Source organism: Euleptes europaea, chromosome 21 (assembly GCF_029931775.1).
Source record: "Euleptes europaea isolate rEulEur1 chromosome 21, rEulEur1.hap1, whole genome shotgun sequence".
Lineage (NCBI taxonomy): Eukaryota > Metazoa > Chordata > Lepidosauria > Squamata > Sphaerodactylidae > Euleptes > Euleptes europaea.
This window is the reverse complement of record NC_079332.1, coordinates 10,259,162-10,276,262: the sequence shown is the minus strand read 5'-3', so window position 1 is coordinate 10,276,262 and position 17,101 is coordinate 10,259,162. Positions and strand designations below refer to the sequence as shown.

The 17,101-nt window shown below is 47.8% G+C and overlaps 1 protein-coding gene across 1 annotated transcript; it reads right to left on the bottom strand.

Moving 5' to 3' along the window:
- Positions 1–3,124: 3,124 nt before the first annotated feature.
- Positions 3,125–16,692, bottom strand: LOC130492445 (acyl-coenzyme A synthetase ACSM3, mitochondrial-like). Its single transcript, XM_056866194.1, has 13 exons — positions 16,468–16,692; positions 15,462–15,672; positions 14,837–15,044; positions 13,517–13,660; positions 11,307–11,463; positions 9,715–9,794; positions 8,112–8,235; positions 7,372–7,452; positions 7,055–7,156; positions 6,169–6,296; positions 5,979–6,078; positions 4,429–4,548; positions 3,125–3,211 (listed from the first exon to the last, which is right to left on the bottom strand). Exons 1-13 carry the CDS (start codon positions 16,690–16,692, stop codon positions 3,125–3,127), a joined length of 1,767 nt encoding a protein of 588 aa, XP_056722172.1.
- Positions 16,693–17,101: the final 409 nt, after the last annotated feature.

Genomic DNA, 17,101 nt, shown 5'->3' with positions numbered 1-17,101 from the left:
CAAGGCATCAACATTGCTTACTGTGTAAATTGGGAGGTCGCTAACTTTGGTTCCCCAGGGGCATAACTGTCCTGCGGGTTGTCTGGGAAATATTTTAGGTAGCTGATGGTGCAGACCTTCAAGAAACAAAGGGGCAGGGATGGACCAGAATGGGAGAGGCATGTAAACATTCCTGACTCTGTAGGGGTTGGACACTGTGGTCAGGATTAATTGGAACGAAGGACAGCTCCTGGGTTTGCCCATTGCGGTGTACTTATTTTCCAGACATTTCAAGCTTACAATCGTGTGATCCTTTTTATGACTGTACAAATGACATTGCTAGTTAACTGGAACCATGCGCACAACCTGGATTTAAAGGACAGTACCACAGGGCTTTGGCCCTGTTTCCGCCTTCGTACGTTACATATAAGGCAGCTATCATGGTTTGAACCTTTTTTAAATTTTTTAGTCCTTTATTAATGGAATGAAATAAAAGCACGGCGCTTTACAAACTGATCCTTAGTTGGCTTTTTTTTCCCCAACAAGGCAACCAACGCCAAAGGAAAACCAGTAACCTTTTGGCCGATGGAATGTTCTTTCTGTATCTTCACTTTGGTTGAACTGACCGAGCTCGTTGCTGTAGCGTCAGAGGCCGTTGCATGGCCTAGAAAAGCCCAGCCGGTTGCACCAGCTGGCTGTTAAACTGGAGGATCCCGTTGCCTGTTTTCAAAACTGGCATGCGAACTCCAAGACTTGTCATCAGCTGGGGAGGGGGAGCTTGGGCCGTTCATTTAGAGGGAACAGATGCTCACAGCGCTAGGTGGTTTGCTCCTGGAATGCCTAGGGGAACGGCCTTCAGCCCTGACTTAGCAAGAGTTGCTTAACTTATAAAACAATTTGGCGGGGCTGCCTTCTGTGCTTGACAGCCAACATCCGTTACTGTGAAAGGCATGAAGAGTGGCGCCTGGTTTTACGTCTCAAGCTTGTTTTTTCAGGCAAAGAGGCAGTGTGGATTCCTCCCTGAAAGCTTTAAATGGGAACTTCGTCATTAAAATCATTTTATATAATCTGCACGAATTAAGGGCTCACAAACCTTATAAAAATTACCTTGCTGTGAACGTTTTAGTCACTTTTAAACTTGCAGTTTTAACGTAAATGGTGCTTGTGCATAGTTGCCATCTTTGATATTCCGTCTGTTGTGAGCGATAATTCTAGAAATGTAATTAAAGGCGATTTTGGGGTGGAGGGAGATAATGCAGGCACTTCCATGAGCTTTTTAATGATCTTGAAGCTGTAATTTGGCCAGTAGGAAACGCATTCAGGTTCCGTGGGTTTCAGTGGGAGAGCTGTGTGTATTGAACTCTCCTGCTGACATCGGGGGGGGGGGGAGCTTGAATTTTGGCTTGATTCTGCCCCACATGCTGAAAACATCCCCTCTTATTTGTGTGGCTGTGGTGTTAGTTATCTGCTGGAGCCAGCTAGGGGGGGAAAGCATGAGTATTCATGCTCTTTAAGTATTGTGCCACTTTTTGGGGGAGGGGTGTGTGGACTCTTTCCAGTCATCTTGTATGCACACTTATAAATGAAGGAGGGGGGAATCTCCTTTGCTAAAATTGGGGTGCAGCCTGATTTTTATGCTGTGCATTTCCATGGCCTACGTAGAACATGGGCTCAAGTGAGCAAAGAGACTTGTAATGGGCAAAAAGTGGGAATGCTGAGAACAAAGCGGGGGTCTCCTTTGCTAAAACTGGGGTGCAGCCTGATTTTTATTCTGGGCGTTTCCCTAGCCTATGTAAAACAGGGGCTCAGGTGAGCAAAGAGACTTGTAATGAGTAAGAACTGGGAATGCTGAGAATGAAGGGGGGTCTCCTTTGCTAAAATTGGGGTGCAGCCAGATTTTTATGCTGAGCATTTCCCTAGCCAAATTCAAATAACCTTTAATGGCGTAAGGTAACAATTAATATAAATTTCACTCAGATATCAAACAACCATAGAAACATAGTTAAATACATCAGATCACCCCCAGTTCTCTTCATTTCCCTAGCCTACGTAGAACAGGGGCTCAGGTGAAGCAAAGAGATTTGTAATGGGCAAGAACTCAGACTGAAATGTCAGTGATGCAGAGAGACTAGGCAAGTACAGTCTACGAGCCGCTGAAACTAAACACGCTTAAAATGGCTTGGGTTCGCTAGATAGCTTTGCCAGTCCGACTTATTACAGTTTTAACTCTTCAAGGGGGATTAGAATTGGATGCCATCATTGTTATCATCCTGTTGGAAGCAGTCTGAACGGACGGCCTCTCCTGGGCACACGCCCTGTGCGGATCAGTTGGTCCCCCTTCCATCTCCTTGCCTGGCGTAGGAGGAAGGAAGCAGATTCAATGTCTGATCACACATCTGGCTCCATCCTCGAACCCGCAGCAGATTCACAGCACTGTTTAACTTTGAAAGCCAATCTGTTTGCGGCTTTTGGGGGGGGGAGCAATGTTCTTCTTACGCAAGTCAACATCTGGAAGCAGAGTAAAACTTGACTTTGGCTAACCTGGCAGGATGCTTTGGGATTTCTTGTGAAGTTGGAGGAGGCGGCTCAACCGCTCCTACTCACCCAGAGGTCTGACCCCGTACTTTGTTGTAATCCCTCCGCTCTCCTTCTGAGGAAGTGGATTTGCGAGTCTTCTGTCGGCTGCCAACGCACTGTCAGGCCTTTGCCTTTTTTGCTGGAGCAAAGGCTCTTGACATGAGTCAGGCCAGGTTCTGGCCACACGTCAAGTCCTTGGTTCTCATGCCTATGAACGTCTGTGTACAGTTTCGCTCATCCTGTTTTCTGCAGCTGTGGTGATGTTTAGTCTGTCTTCCTGGGAACCACTTATCTCGAGGTTGCCTAGCAATGTTTACCTTTTCAGTCTGTAGTGTCTGAAGCATGTAACCTGCCTGTGTTCCCCATTACTAGCCTCACCTGCCTGTAGGCAGTCAGTCCTTTAATCTGTCTTTTTGCTCCTAATAAAGTATTACTGCTTCACAGCTACCTGCCTGGATGAGTTTGCTTATGGGATGATAGGGACAGACGCCTGAAACTGACACGCACAAGGAAACAATATGAAAACTTTCTGTTCTCGGAACAAACTCTTGGAAGCGGACACAGGGCTCTAAGCCTCCCCCCACTCCTTCTTGCGCAACTCGTTCCTTCTGATCTTCCCGCTGACGGTCTTCGGCAGATGTGGCACAAACTCCACCTGTTGAGCGAGAGCGGGAATTACAACCAGCCCAAGAACAGGAGGCCAAGCATGATCCGGAAGCACAGCAAATACATGGAATAGATGTAACTCCAAAAGGTTAGCCATATTAGTCTGTTGCCATCTTGCTGCCACGGATCTAACAAATGCAGATGGTCATCCAGGTAGTGTCGGAAGGATGTGAGTTGCGAAAAAGGAGCTCAAAACCAATGAAAGAGAGCCCCCCACCCCCAGCAACTAAAATGTTCCCAGAATCATTTGCTTTTTAAAATCATAGAATCATAGAGTTGGAAGGGACCACCAGGGTCATCTAGTCCAACCCCCTGCACAATGCAGGAAATTCACAACTAATTCCCACACACACACACACCCAGTGTCCCCTACTCCATGCCCAGAAGATGGCCAAGATGCCCTCCCTCTCATGAACTGCCTAAGGTCATAGAATCAGCATTGCTGACAGATGGCCATCTAGCCTCTGCTTAAAAACCTCCAGGGAAGGGGAGCTTACCACCTCCCGAGGAAGCCTGTTCCACTGAGGAACTGCTCTAACCGTTAGAAAATTCTTCCTAATGTCTAGACCGACATTAAAATCTTTACTTTTATCTCCTTTTTTTAAGCTGTCAAGTTACAGCTGACTTATGGCGACCTCATACGGTTTTCAAGGCAAGAGACATTCAGGGATGGTTCGCCATTGCTTGCCTCCTTGTCATGACTCTGGTATTCCTTGGAGGTCTCCCATCCAACTACTTGCCCGGGTCAACCCTGCTTAGCTTCTGAGATCTGACCCGATCAGGCTAGCCTGGGGCTACCCAGGTCAGGGCTTTGTCTCCTTTGGAAGTAAATTTATTTCACACTGCAGAGTCAAATTCAGGAGACTGTTCTATACTTTTCTCGAGGGACTTGAAGCAAATATATTTGTGGGGAAAGATGAGCCAAATTGCCTCTTCGCACAGCACAGGTAGTGATTGTAAGATGTGGGGGCAATGGCCTTCAGATGTCTTCCAGAGGGAGCTGGAAGTCTGCTCTGGGACCCAGCAAAGAAACTTGTATGTGTGTTTGCATTTATAAGACCACGTGCATCCAAATAGTTTTTTTCCCCCCTATGGCTGAAATTATCGCTGCCTGTCCTTGGGTTAAGTAGACACCAGAAACTCTGTAAGAGTCTCAGCGGTTAATAATACATTGATGGGCAGTGAAGCGAACAGGTTCCGACTTACCTTTCTCGGGTACTTGTATGGGGCGGTGGCCTTTTTGACATGCTCCTGCAGCTCCTGGGTTAGCGCTTCGGGGTCGTGTGAGACGTAATCGGGGGCCAAAACGACAAAGGCTTTCACAACCTTCACAATCAAACATGTCGAGGATTAACTTTCAGATTGTGGAGGTTAATAAAAGCCGTCCGGCAGACGGACAACCTTCCCTTGGGTTGGGGGGAGGGAGGCGTCCCTGTTTGTATATCCCAGAACGAAAAACTCAAATTGGGGCAAGCCGTCTGTGATAGGCATTGCTTGCGGCCTGCACGTGCTTTCTAAGGAAAGAGAACAATGTGGAACTATTGGGGGGGGGGGGATTCTCAATGTTTCGGTTTTCCTTGTCAGTCCAGCCCTCCTTCAGAAAGCCAGAGAATTTGGAATATGGCAGGCTGCCTGCAGATCCCGTTCCAGTTTGCTGGGTGAAGAGCTGGGCTGGTAGGCGATGTTTACAGGCATCCTCCCTTCCAAGAATGAACAACTGAAGAACGCATACTGCATTCTTCGGAGGAGATTGCCCAGAGCTGCCTCCTCTTCTCGAGTGAGCCCTACTCGGACTATAATGTGTAGAACTGCATAGCTGGCTGGTTGCGCCCACCGTGTTATGGCTCTATGTATCTCGCCGCGTTTGTTCATTGCAGTTTTTTTCGGAATACCACCCCCATGTGGTTTGCCCGCTTATACTTATTATTTGGCAATTCTTCATCTTTCTAGAGCCTTCTGTTTAGTTAGACTGAATGCCAACCCCTCTATGGTCATGCAAGGCAGAATTTTGAATATCCAATACCCAAACGGGACCTGTCCTTGCTCTTATGGCTGTATTGATTCATTAGCTCATGCCCTCTTGGAATGCCGCTTTTATGAGGAACTTCGGTCACGTTATATCTCTCCCCTTTTAACATATAAATCTAATGCCTCTGTGTCTGACACTATGCCTTTTTTATTAAGTGACAGGGATCCCAAGGCTACATTGTCAGTGGCAAGATTTATTTCAGTCCTTATAACCCTCAAACATTAGATCGAAAATTACACTGCTCAAGATCAATGGATCAAGGAGCTTCTAAGGGATAAAGGAAAGGAAAGGCTCTTTGTATCTGTGGTGGCCAGGTTTGTGGAGCAGGCACACAGACACCCAGTAGGAAGGCCAGAGACCCATTCTACATGCTAGTGGGGAGGCCTTTCCCAGGGCAGTTCCCGCTGCAAATGCAATATCTGCTCCAACTTAGTCATGGAATGTTGACAATCAGTGCAGCTTCTGCGGGGGAAGCAAAAGGGCAGTTGGGGCTGCAAGGGAAATATCTGAGAGGGGCTACCACAGGAAGGCACTCAATGCTGCATCCTTGCGAAAGCTAAGCAGGTGGGAGGACCCCTACCTGTCCGTGACCACCCTCTGTTCCATGATAGGCAGAAAAGTAGGATAGTTGTACAGGGAATATGAGCTTCTGGCGTCCAGGACATCAAGTCCACTCTTTGGCTGCAAGTTTCTACTTTAAGATACAGTAGGTGCTCTAACCCTTTACCTCTCCTCTGAGGGAATCCGGGCTGCTGACCACAGCAGATTCCACAACGGCTGGATGTTCTATCAAGGCGCTCTCGACTTCAAACGGCCCAATGCGGTACCTTGAGAAGGAAGAGCAGGCTCTGAGTTACCTCGCCACATATGTCGAGAAGCCGTAGCGCTGAGCAGGCGTGCCGCTCAAATGATATTACCCCGCTGAATTGATGACGTCGTCTGCTCTTCCCACGAACCAGAAGTAGCCTTCTTCGTCTCGAATCCCTCTGTCTCCAGTGACATAGTAACTTCCGCGTATGGTGGAGGCGGTCTTCTCAGGATCCTCCTGGGGTATTTATTAACAAACATTTGTCAGATGCATCAGCGCGCCAGTATTAGCCTTTGCGAGGGAAGCTGGCTTATTCTAAAAGTATGATTTCAGCGTTAACGTTGGTTTGTCACACCATCCATATATTGCTCAAAACAGTGATAAGGGGGTTGTACGAATGTGAACTGGAGGACTGTAACCCAGTCAAAGACACCTCGGGTGATAGTAGAAGAAGAGTTGGTTTTTATATGCTGATTTTCTGTAACTTTTAAGGGGAATCAAACCGGCTTACAATCTCCTTTCCTTCCCCTCCCCACAACAGACACCTTGTGAGGAAGGTGAGGCTGAGAGAGTTCAGAGAGAACTGTGCCTAGCCCAAGGTCACCCAGCTGGCTTCATGTGCAGGAGTAGGGAAACCCACCTGGTTCACCAGATTAGAATCCACCACTCTTAACTATGCTGGTACTGCAGGGTATTTTAATTAAAAAAATAACCTGCTGTCCAATTAATCTGGGGGCACCTTCTTAGTCTTCCAGTATACAGGAGGGGCTGGCATGATGAAATGCCTTCCCAAGAAAAACAGTTCCTGCACAGAAAACTTGCATATTGTTGAGAAGGTCGAACCCATCCTCCTGAGTACTCAGGTTTCTTTTTTAACATGCAAGGAATTGCTCTGTATGAAAAAGCGTTCCAACGTGGGAGAGCCCTTGCCTGCAATCTGAATTGGTTCAGTTTTTCACCTGGCTGTGACGCTGACATTCTCCAATGGGCCTTACCGTGTATTGCGTGAAAAGGCAAAATGGGCGTGTCGGTTTTATCCTGATGGCAATATCACCTTCTTTCCCAGGAGGCAAAATGTTGCAGTCCTCGTCTATGATCTGAAAGTGAACACAGAACACTCTCTGCCCTAAAAATGAAGAGGTCCTGGCGCAGCATGCTTCAGGATGGGGCATGGCACCGCAGGACAGCGAAAGGCGCATGGAGTGGCTTGGGGTCCCCAAGAGTAGATGATGCTCTGAATGGGGCTCTCGCTTCAAAACACTTGAGAACTGCTGCCTTCCACTATTCATTGGGTCTTACAGAGGTACGGTACCTTAGTGTCATAGGCAGGAGAATGCTTCCCCATAGAGCCGGGCTTAATTTTCATGCCCTTGAAAGTTCCGCAGATCAGCACCTGTTTCATAATGATAAAGAGGGAGGTAAATGTGAGCACCGTATCAGGCAGAGATCTACAGAACTGCAAACAGGTGCTTGGGGGCCTTTGTCGTGATCTCCCTCCTCCCAGCAGGCCTCTAATGTCTCCAAGAAGCTGATTGGGGGGTCACCTTCTGAACAAAATGCTACAAGGAAGGAGGACTGGGTGAAGAAGAAGAGTTGGTTTTTTGTATGCCGACTTTCTCTACCATTTAAGGCAGAATCAACCTTCCCTTCCCCTCCCCACAACAGACACCCTGTGAGGTGGGTGGGGCTGAGAGAATGTGACTGGCCCAAGGTCACCCAGCTGGCTTCGTGTTGAGGAGTGGAGAAACCAGCCCAGTTCACCAGATTAGCCTCCGCCGCTCATGTGGAGGAGTGGGGGAATCAAACCTGGTTCTCCAGATCAGACTCTACCACTCCAAACCACTGCTCTTAGCCACTACACCATGCTGGTGGGTGAACTCTTCCTCACTTCCCTTTCTGCCAAGGGGTCTGCTCAGAGGGAGGTGGAAAACAGCTTCCTATCAGCATTGAGCCATTGCTGTTTAAATAAGAGCCCACGAAGACGAGCGACAGTTGTATGAACCTTCCCAGAGACGCCACCTGTGCCTTCAACTTCTAACACGCCCCGCCTACCGTTTCTGTCTGCCCGTAGCCTTCGTAGATATCCAGGCCTGTTTCTCTTTTCCAGTCCTCCATGACTTCAGGGTTCATGGGCTCTCCGGCACTCACGCAGTGCTTCAAGCTGTGGAAGGTGTAGCTTCAGATGAAAATGGAAAGGAAAGGAGACGAGGGTTAACAAGCCAGTTCGGAAAAGGACCAACGGTTTTGTTTTGATTTCTTTAGGAGGGGGGCCTACCATTTTGAGAAGCAGGGTAAGACGTCTATGTTTTGAGATGTCAGGAGTGCAGCTGCAGCGGTCCAGAAAATTTGTGGCTACAGTCTTCCCTTCTACATTACTATTATTGTTACTCGTTCAAGAACTTAAAAGAAACATGCACTGCACCAAACCAGCATGTGCTGGACGTGGTAGCGCCCGGTGAGGTTTTTTTTCAAACTCGGTTCTCAGGTGAGTAGGGCCCTGCTTGGATCGGGATCACGGCACAAGAAGAGGGATGGTTTAAGCTTCTCCCCGTGCCGCTTTCCCGAACTGAAATATCCCCTGCTTGTACATGCTTTTTGTGCGACCCTTACAACACCGCTGCGAGGCAGGCCTGTATTTGTGTCCCCATCTTGCAGCTGGGAGGGCCTGAGAGTGGGTGGCCCAAGGACATCCTCGAGAGGCTGTGCTTGAGACACTGGATCACAGCTCGTTCTCTTAACTGCTAGGCGGCACCCATTCCAAATTTCACACATATCTGCAGGTGAGATCTCAGGCATTACTCAGGGCTTTACCAGACAGCTGGTTATATATATGTGTGTGTGTTGCAGTTAATTCAGAGTTTTCAGTTCAGTTTTATTAAAACTCCATGACCAGTAAAATATCCGTCACATGTGCAGAATAAAAGGTATTAAATTCCAAAACGGAGATCAAAATGAACCAGCACAGATAGTGTACAATATATTATATACTATCTTAAGCATGATTAACCAAATAAAATCCAAATATGATGCTAAGCACTGAAATGGAATTAAAACTAAATGGTATTCTATCTACATAAAACCTAACCTGTTTATAAATGACTTTCGTTTGGCAATTGCGATATACAGAAATTTGGCCACCAAACGTGATATCCATATATGCTTATCTTCCAAGAGATTTCTCAGAGATATAATTTCTGCTTGATGCGAGAAAGTTCCGGGGGGATTAAGACGCCTTAATAGGGGTTCAATTAGCCATTTTCTTTCCGCTTCATGCAGAGGACAATGAAATAAAACGTGACAGATTGACTCTACCATGTCTTCCGAACAGGGGCAAACTCTCCTAGACATGGGGGTTCGACTAAATCTACCAGAGAGAACCGCGGAGGGAAAGGCATCAAATCTTGCCCTTGAAAAGGCCCATCTGTGATTGGAATTTGAAATATTGGCTAGGTATGATGCTAAAGCTGTGCTTGGGCTGGGATTCAAATGTTTATAAAAAGGCGGTAAGGCGGCATGCTCAATTCAGAGTTTTGGCTCGATGGGAGTTGCCTTTCTTTAAAGCTGCACCGTGTGCCGCTGAGATCTCATTTTCACACCACTAAAATTGAAATACCAAACCGCACTGAAAGTGCAAAAGGTTAAGGGATTCCTTTACCTGCTTAAGTTGTGGCGTATCAGCATCCGATAAGCAGTAGGTGCGGAACAGAAAGTCGTTATGGGAAACCTGGACAAGGTCTAGATGATTATAAAAAGCGGAAAGTTTAACGAGACAAAATCAGACTTACACACAGACCATCACATTCCCGAAGTGAGAGGAAGAGAAAGAAGAGAGCCTAACGCCTTCAGTTCAAGCCAGAGGTTGTGGTGGAAGACTCCGTCAAGTCGCAGTTGACTTATGGCGATCCCGTAAGGTTTTCAAGGCAACCAGAGGTCGTTTGCCCTTGCCTGCCTCAGTGTAGTGAGCCTGGTCTGCCTTAAGAACATAAGAGAGGTCCTGCTGGATCAGACCAAGGCCCATCAAGTCCAGGAGTCTGTTCACACAGTGGCCAACCAGGTGCCCCCAGGAAGCCACAAACAAGACGACTGCAGCAGCACCATCCTGCCTGTGTTCCACCGCACCCAAAATAATAGGCATGCTCCTCTGATACTAGAGAGAACAGGTATGAAGCATGACCAGCATCCATTCCAACCAGTAGCCATGAATACCCCTCTCCTCCATGAACATGTCCACACCCCTCTTAAAGCCCTCCAAGCTGGCAGCCATCACCACATCCTGGGGCAGGGAGTTCCACAATTTAACTATGCGTTGTGTGAAAAAATACTTCCTTTTATCTGTTTTGAATCTCTCACCTTCCAGCTTTAGCAAATGACCCCGTATTCTAGTATTATGGGAGAGGGAGAAAAGCTCCCTGTCCACTCTCTCCAAACCATGCATAATTTTATAGACCTCTATCATGTCTCCCCTTAGCCGCCGCCTTTCCAAACTAAACAGCCCTAAGTGTCCTAACCGCTCCCCATAGGACAGTTGCTCTAATCCCCTAATCATTTTGGTTGCTCTTTTCTGCACCTTCTCAAGCTCTGTAATATCATTTTTTAGGTGTGGTGACCAGAACTTGGCAGTCTCCCATCCAAGAACCGGCCAGGGCTGACCCTGCTTAGGTTCTCGAGATCGGCAAGCCAGTAGTACTAGAGATCAGTTCAACCAACATTCTTAACATGCCAGTTTGAGCGTAAGGATTCACCCCCATAGTATCAGAGGAGCACATTTGAATTCTGTCCTTCTTGCGAGGAGCTCAGGGAGGCATGCAAAGTTCTGTCCTGTTTTATTGTTACAACAGCCCTGCGAGGTGGATTAGGCTGAATGGGAGAACCAGCACGGTGTAGTGATTAAGAGAGGCAGACTAATCTGGAGAACTGGGTTTGATTCCCTGCTCCTCCTCATGAAGCCAGCAGGGTGACCTTGGGTTCGTCACAGTTCTCTCTGAACTCAGACCCACCTACCTCACAAGGTGTCTGTTATGGGAAGGCGATTGTCAGCTGCTTTGAGACTTCTTAAAGGTATAGAAAAAACAGAGTATAAAAGCCAACTCTTCTGACAGGCCTAGTCTTTACCCAATGAGCTTTGTGGCTCAGTGCTGATTCGCACTCGGACCCTAGTCTGACCACTAGCCCAGTCTGACTCTCACTGACTGTGGCATTCAGGGAAAGCCCTGTTCTTAGGGGAATGCTAATCGGCTTGTCACATACTTCAAGGACAGGCTTCGGCTCAAAACGCGGCATGCCGTGGACGAAGACGCCTGCCCCCTGGCTCCATGGCGCAAAAACGCTGCTCCACGCGGATTTGGCCCAGCCTGTGTCAGAAGTGTTCCAAATCATGTCCTTGGGGGTCAGGTCAAGCCAGTACCTACGAAACGGAGAGGAAATGTGTTGCTGTGAACTGGTGCAAAGACAATGGGAACTGTCACGTAGAGCAAGGCTCCAAATCTCAAACCCCTGACTTGCAAAATATTGAACACACTATTGACTTGGCTACCACCAATGAGAAACAGCTTCGAGATTCAGGGCAGGATTTGGACACAGAACGTGGGGGTGAGCCTAGAGTCTCTAGAGCAGGGGTGTCAAACTCAATTGTTACGAGGGCCGGATATGACACAAATGCCACTCGGTTGGGATGGGCCATGCCTTGCAGGCCCAGATTAAGAGTGGATGTGTGTGTTAGCTGCCTTGGCTGGCTTGTGGGCCGGATAAGAGCTCCCAAGGGGCCTGATCCAGCCTGCGGGCCTTATGTCTGACACCCCTGTAACAAATGAAGACACACAATGAAGCTGCCTTATACTGAATTAGACCACCGGTCCACTAAGGTCCGTCTTGTCTACTCAGATGGGCAGTGGCTCTCCCGGGGTTTCAGGCAGAGGGCTTTCATCTCACCTACCACGGGATGCTTTTAGCTAGAGATGCCAGGGATTGAACCTGGGACCTTCTGCATGCCAAGCAGAGGCTCTTCCACTGAGCCACAGACCCTCCCCTTGGCGTCCTGTTTAATTTAGGGACGCCACTGCTTTCCACCTGATTGGTCCGCTGGGCAGCACTGGTGTGGCTGACTGTGGTCCTCAAACTTGCAATGTCTTTGCAATGTTTTGGGCAAAGAGGGGGCATGTTGGAAATGTCGAGAAACAGATGGTTCTTTCATGTTTGGTGGACTTGCCCGAAATTACAAACACATTGGGAAAAGATCTGTGGTGAGATAACAGGCCATGCTCAATTTGAAACTCAGTTTGGATCCAAAACTTTTTTTTTTTAATTGAGCATAGTGCCACCAGGTTTACCAGCAAAATATAAATATATTACTCTTTCTACACCCTTGACACTGAGAGACACTGTCCTTCAGTGTTACTACTCTGAAGATGCCTGCCACAGTTGCTGGCGAAATGTCAGGAAAGAAAATTCCAAGACCACGGTTACACAGCCCAGATAACCTACAAGAACCAATGAACTCTGACCGTGAAAGCCTTCGACAATAAAATATAAAGACTTGCTTAAATATGCCGCAACGACAGCGAGAGTTGTCCTTGCAAGGAGATGGAAACAAACGACTTTACCAGAAGTTGACGAACGGAAAGAAAAGATGTTAAAATAGGCAAACATGGCTAAAATGACTTACTTGATGAATTCAGACGACACACAAAATGTTGAGCAATTTAATGAGAAATGGTTACCATTCATATGTCCTTAACTACTTAGATTTAGCTCAGTTCCTTTTTTATGTGAGTAGATGTTTTCTTCATGTACAATGCATCTGGTTTACCTTAATAATGATCAACTTTTAGAGAAATCGAAACTATGGTATATCTATAACACTACCATAATAATGATTAACCTTTGGAGAAATTCAAACCATGGTATATCTATAACGCTATTTTACTTTTATTCTCCCCCCCCCCCATGCTAGTGGCTGTCTAATATGTTTAAGAATATATTTGATTACTTCTTAATTAAGTAACAGGATAGAAACCAATGTACTGAATCAGTTGTAGCAAGCATAATTTTTATTTCATGCATGTATATTATGATTGAGATAATATTGTCTATTGCAAACGGATGCAAAACTTCCCTCCCTCCCTTTTTTCCCTTTTGTACCCCATAAAAACATAATAAAAACTTATTTTTTTAAAAAAAGGAGAGGCTGGGGATTGAACCTGGCCCCACACAGCGTGTGCTCCACCCCTCCTGAGCGCCTCCCCAATCTATAATATGCAGCTAATAATTGTCTACCTTATAGGGCTATTGTAAGAATTACTGCAGTACTGTACATGAACCAATCCGAATTTTAAAACCTGCTCCGTAAATGCTGAGTGTCAGTACTGGTCTTAGGAAGTCCAGTTGGGACAGCTGCCGAAATGTTTGTGCGTCAGGATGCCGGAAGCCCTCGCACACCCGCAGCCCCCAGCCTCACGCACCTTCCGTTGAGAGCGAGTCCAATTCCGTGGCTGCTGTGGGAATGCTCAGCCATCTTGGGAGCGCCGGTGGTGCCGCTGGTGAAATAGATGGCCATCGGCTCACGGCTCTTGGTGGCCACGCAGTTGTGGTCGGCTGGCGCGAGGCTGCAGGACGTAGAGACGCAGAAGATAAAAGCACGTGCGTTTATGAAACAGCGATAATGGTTATGATAATTTCACGAGGCCCGTCCCACCCTTTTGGCTATTTCCTAGCGTGCCTGCAGAGCCAGCGTGGCATAGCGGTTGAAATGTTGAACTGGGAGACCTGGGCTTGAATCTCCGCTTCGTCTTGACTTTCCCTGGGTGACCTTCAGCCCAGTCGCTCTCAGTGTAACCTAACCTGCAGGGTTGTTGTGAGGCTAAAATGGAGGAAGAGAGATCCATGTACGCCACCTTGGATTCCTTGGAGAAAGGGTGGGTTGAAAATGTGATTTTGTCCACCCTTTTAATTGTCACAATCTGCTCAGCCTGAAACCTCTTCCAGCCTGGCCTGTACCCAGGGACCGCTGTAAAGTTGACGGGAACACCTGGGTGCACAAATATGTGTACCCCCATCCTTTTGTTGCATGGTCCTTTCCCATCCTGCCTATCTTCCTTGGTGAATATCCTGTTTTTGTTTGTTTGTTTTACACTGTATGCCATTTACAAGCAACAGATGAAAAAGAGTCATCCATTTTAACAGCATTTATTCTATCAATTTTGGTTAATGTGTTGGGGGAAAGGAACACGAATATTCCCGAGGGTTCGCAAACTGTGAAAGAAATGTAAACTTCTGAATCAAACCACGGCTGTCCCGAACATAGAAGAAGAGGTGGTTTTTATATGCCAACTTGCTCTACCTCTTAAGGGAGACTCAAACCGGCTTACAATCACCTTCCCTTCCCCTCCCCACTACAGACACCCTGTGAGGTAGGTGGGGCTGAGAGAGCTCTAAGAGAGCTGTGACTGGTCCAAGGTCACCCAGCTGACTTCATGTGTAGGAGTGGGGAAACAAATCCAGTTCACCAGATTAGTATCCGCCGCTCATGTGGAAGAGTGTGGAATCAAACCCGGTGCTCCAGATTAGACTCCACTGCTCCAAACCACCGCTTTTAACCACTACACCACTAGGTCACGTTGTTAAGGAACCACCTTTTCGGTTGGGTGTCAGCAGGAAGGGGGTTGCCTGGGTGCAGTCAGCAAACTCTGAACTGACCCAACAGCAAGCGACTTGGCCCTCTGTTCGGCGCGGTCTCCCGGCAGAAACTGCCCATGTAGCTGGAGTGAAAAGCTGGTACGTACTTCAACAAGTCGTGGAAACTGAGCCAGCCGTCCCTGTGGTCTCTTGACACGATGAGCTTGAAAGCAAGGGACTGGCATTGGGAAGCCACGCTGTCTACGGCAGGGGCCAAAACTTGATCGGTGATGATACACTTGGCCCGGGAGGCCTGCAGTCTGTGCAGGATGTCTTTTGCGGTCAGCTGTGTTGTCCCGGGAATAAGAACAGTTCCTAATGGAGAGAGATTGAATTGGGAAGATAATGTGTTCCCTGCTTCTGGAGGGAACAGCTACAGAATTTACAGGGCAGTCCTAAACACAATACCTTTCTCCCATATTCACATTCAGAGTAATCATCCTGCCTCCCCCTACCTTGGACATGGAATATGTGAGAGGAGCAGCCCTGGCTCAGTGGTAGAGCATCAGCTTTGCATGCAGAAGGTCCCAGGTTCAATCCGTGGCACCTCCACTTAAAAGTTGATGAAGAAGGCCTCTGCCGGAGACCCTGGAGAGCCACTGCCAATCTGTGCAGGCAATAGTGACCTTGATAGACCGTGGTCTGATTCATTCTACGGTGTTTTCATGGGGCCACGTAACCTTCCTTTCCAAGTGACACTTGGCTCAATAAACCAACATTGTTATCGCTAACCTGTTCGCATACAAGCCACGTTCAGGAGCCACCATTCGGGAATCCGCGATAAGATCACTATAACTCGGTCCCCCTTCTTGAGGCCGCACTGCTCAGAAAGCAGGTTGGCCGCTTTCTTGGATACCGACGCCAACTCCTCGAAACTCCATTTCACTTCCTCTCCTCGGTCCCCGACCCACCAAAGAGCTGGATTGGAAGGTCCTCTTCCCTCCTGGAGGGACAATTTAGCGCAATGTAAACCCTCAAGATTGGGATCTTGAAGGTACCTGTAGCTGTTACGACAAACTGACTTGCTGTATCAATCCAGGGGCATTCTGGACGAAATGGGAGGGATATGCGTTCATTGCCTGACCGCAACAATGGTGGGGGAACTGAAGAAGACTCACTGATTGCATTATGCACTGTTAACAAAAACACGGATGGAAACTGAAATGAACAAACGGCATTTCCCCCAGCGACTGGCAATCTGGTTAGATAGATCAGTGCAGGACTGGGGGGGAAGCAGCACTTATGAAACTGATATCGACGCTTTCCAGCCAGTGAAGACAAACAGCTCCTGCAGCAGTTCGAGTTCCGGTGACGGCCAGAGGGAGACGGGGAGAGAGAGAGAGGCGGAAGAGGTAGGAAACTGACAGTCCAGCTTTCCCGTTGAAATCAAAGAAAACGAATAACAACAACGAGATGGGCCTTTGGTCTTTACCACGTGTGGCCACGACAACGTTTTGAGCCACCAAGGCTCTTCTTACGGTCTGACATTGCACATGAACCAAATCCCGAGCATTGCTTGTGGGAATGTTCAGACCACCCACGCTCTGCAAAGGCACAGATGCTCAGCGCTGCTTCTGGCCAAGTCTAAAAGCGCTGCCCGTGTTTTAAAATGTTCCGCCCCTCCTTTTCCTTACAGCCAATGCGCTGACTTGGTGAAATCCAAATGCCTGCCCACCGCGTGCGCAGAATCCGTGCACCTGTCTTTTAAACACCCGAAAGCCAGCTGCCAAAACGATACCTTTTCCATCTCAGCCCACTTGTCAAGCACATCTTTCGCGAAGTTGAAGTACTCTGGCACTTCCGGCTTGTATTGTTCTCGTATGGATTCGTAGTCTGAAAAATTCTGAGCCGCCGGCGCCAGGTGACATTTGCTGAAGAGTCTGGTGGGAGCTTGGCCAAGAGTCCACAGACCCTTAATGGTCTGGGTCTTCCATAATATTGGCATGATGACGACGCTGGCCATAGTGGGGCGCTCCCGCAGTGCCCTCGGTTCCAGATGTTTTTCACAGATCTCCTATCTGAAACGAATAATGGAAACAGCCTCGTGGTTAGTAAAGAAGCTATAGGCTTCCTCCAGATGCTAAGAATTTCAGTGTCCTTTAATTTAAAAGGTCCTCCCATCTCAGGTTTTTACAACTTGTTCTGCTGCATGCCTAGGCCTGGCTTCATGCTCCCGGCTGTGCCTTTTATTTCAGCCATCTAGCATTTCAGGATATCCAAGAAGCAGCCGCAGAGTCAGGGTGGTCCTATGGACAGTTTCAGTCCGGAACCGGAGTTCAAATCTCACCCTAGCCACAGAAAAGTCCCTCTAGCTCAACTTCTGTTGGAGGCTTTAAAGGTCTGCCATTTAGAACGCGCTATAGAAATTAAGC

What these genes read in the sequence shown, in the direction of transcription:
- LOC130492445 (XM_056866194.1), bottom strand. Translation starts at nt 16,692, where the DNA reads ATGGCCAGCGTCGTCATCATGCCAATATTATGGAAGACCCAGACCATT. An exon ending in CTCCTGCCTATGACACTAAG is followed by an intron (nt 7,157 to 7,371) that starts GTACCGTACCTC and finishes GTTCACTTTCAG; the next exon opens with ATCATAGACGAGGACTGCAA. An exon ending in GCCTTTTCACGCAATACACG is followed by an intron (nt 6,297 to 7,054) that starts GTAAGGCCCATT and finishes TAAATACCCCAG; the next exon opens with GAGGATCCTGAGAAGACCGC.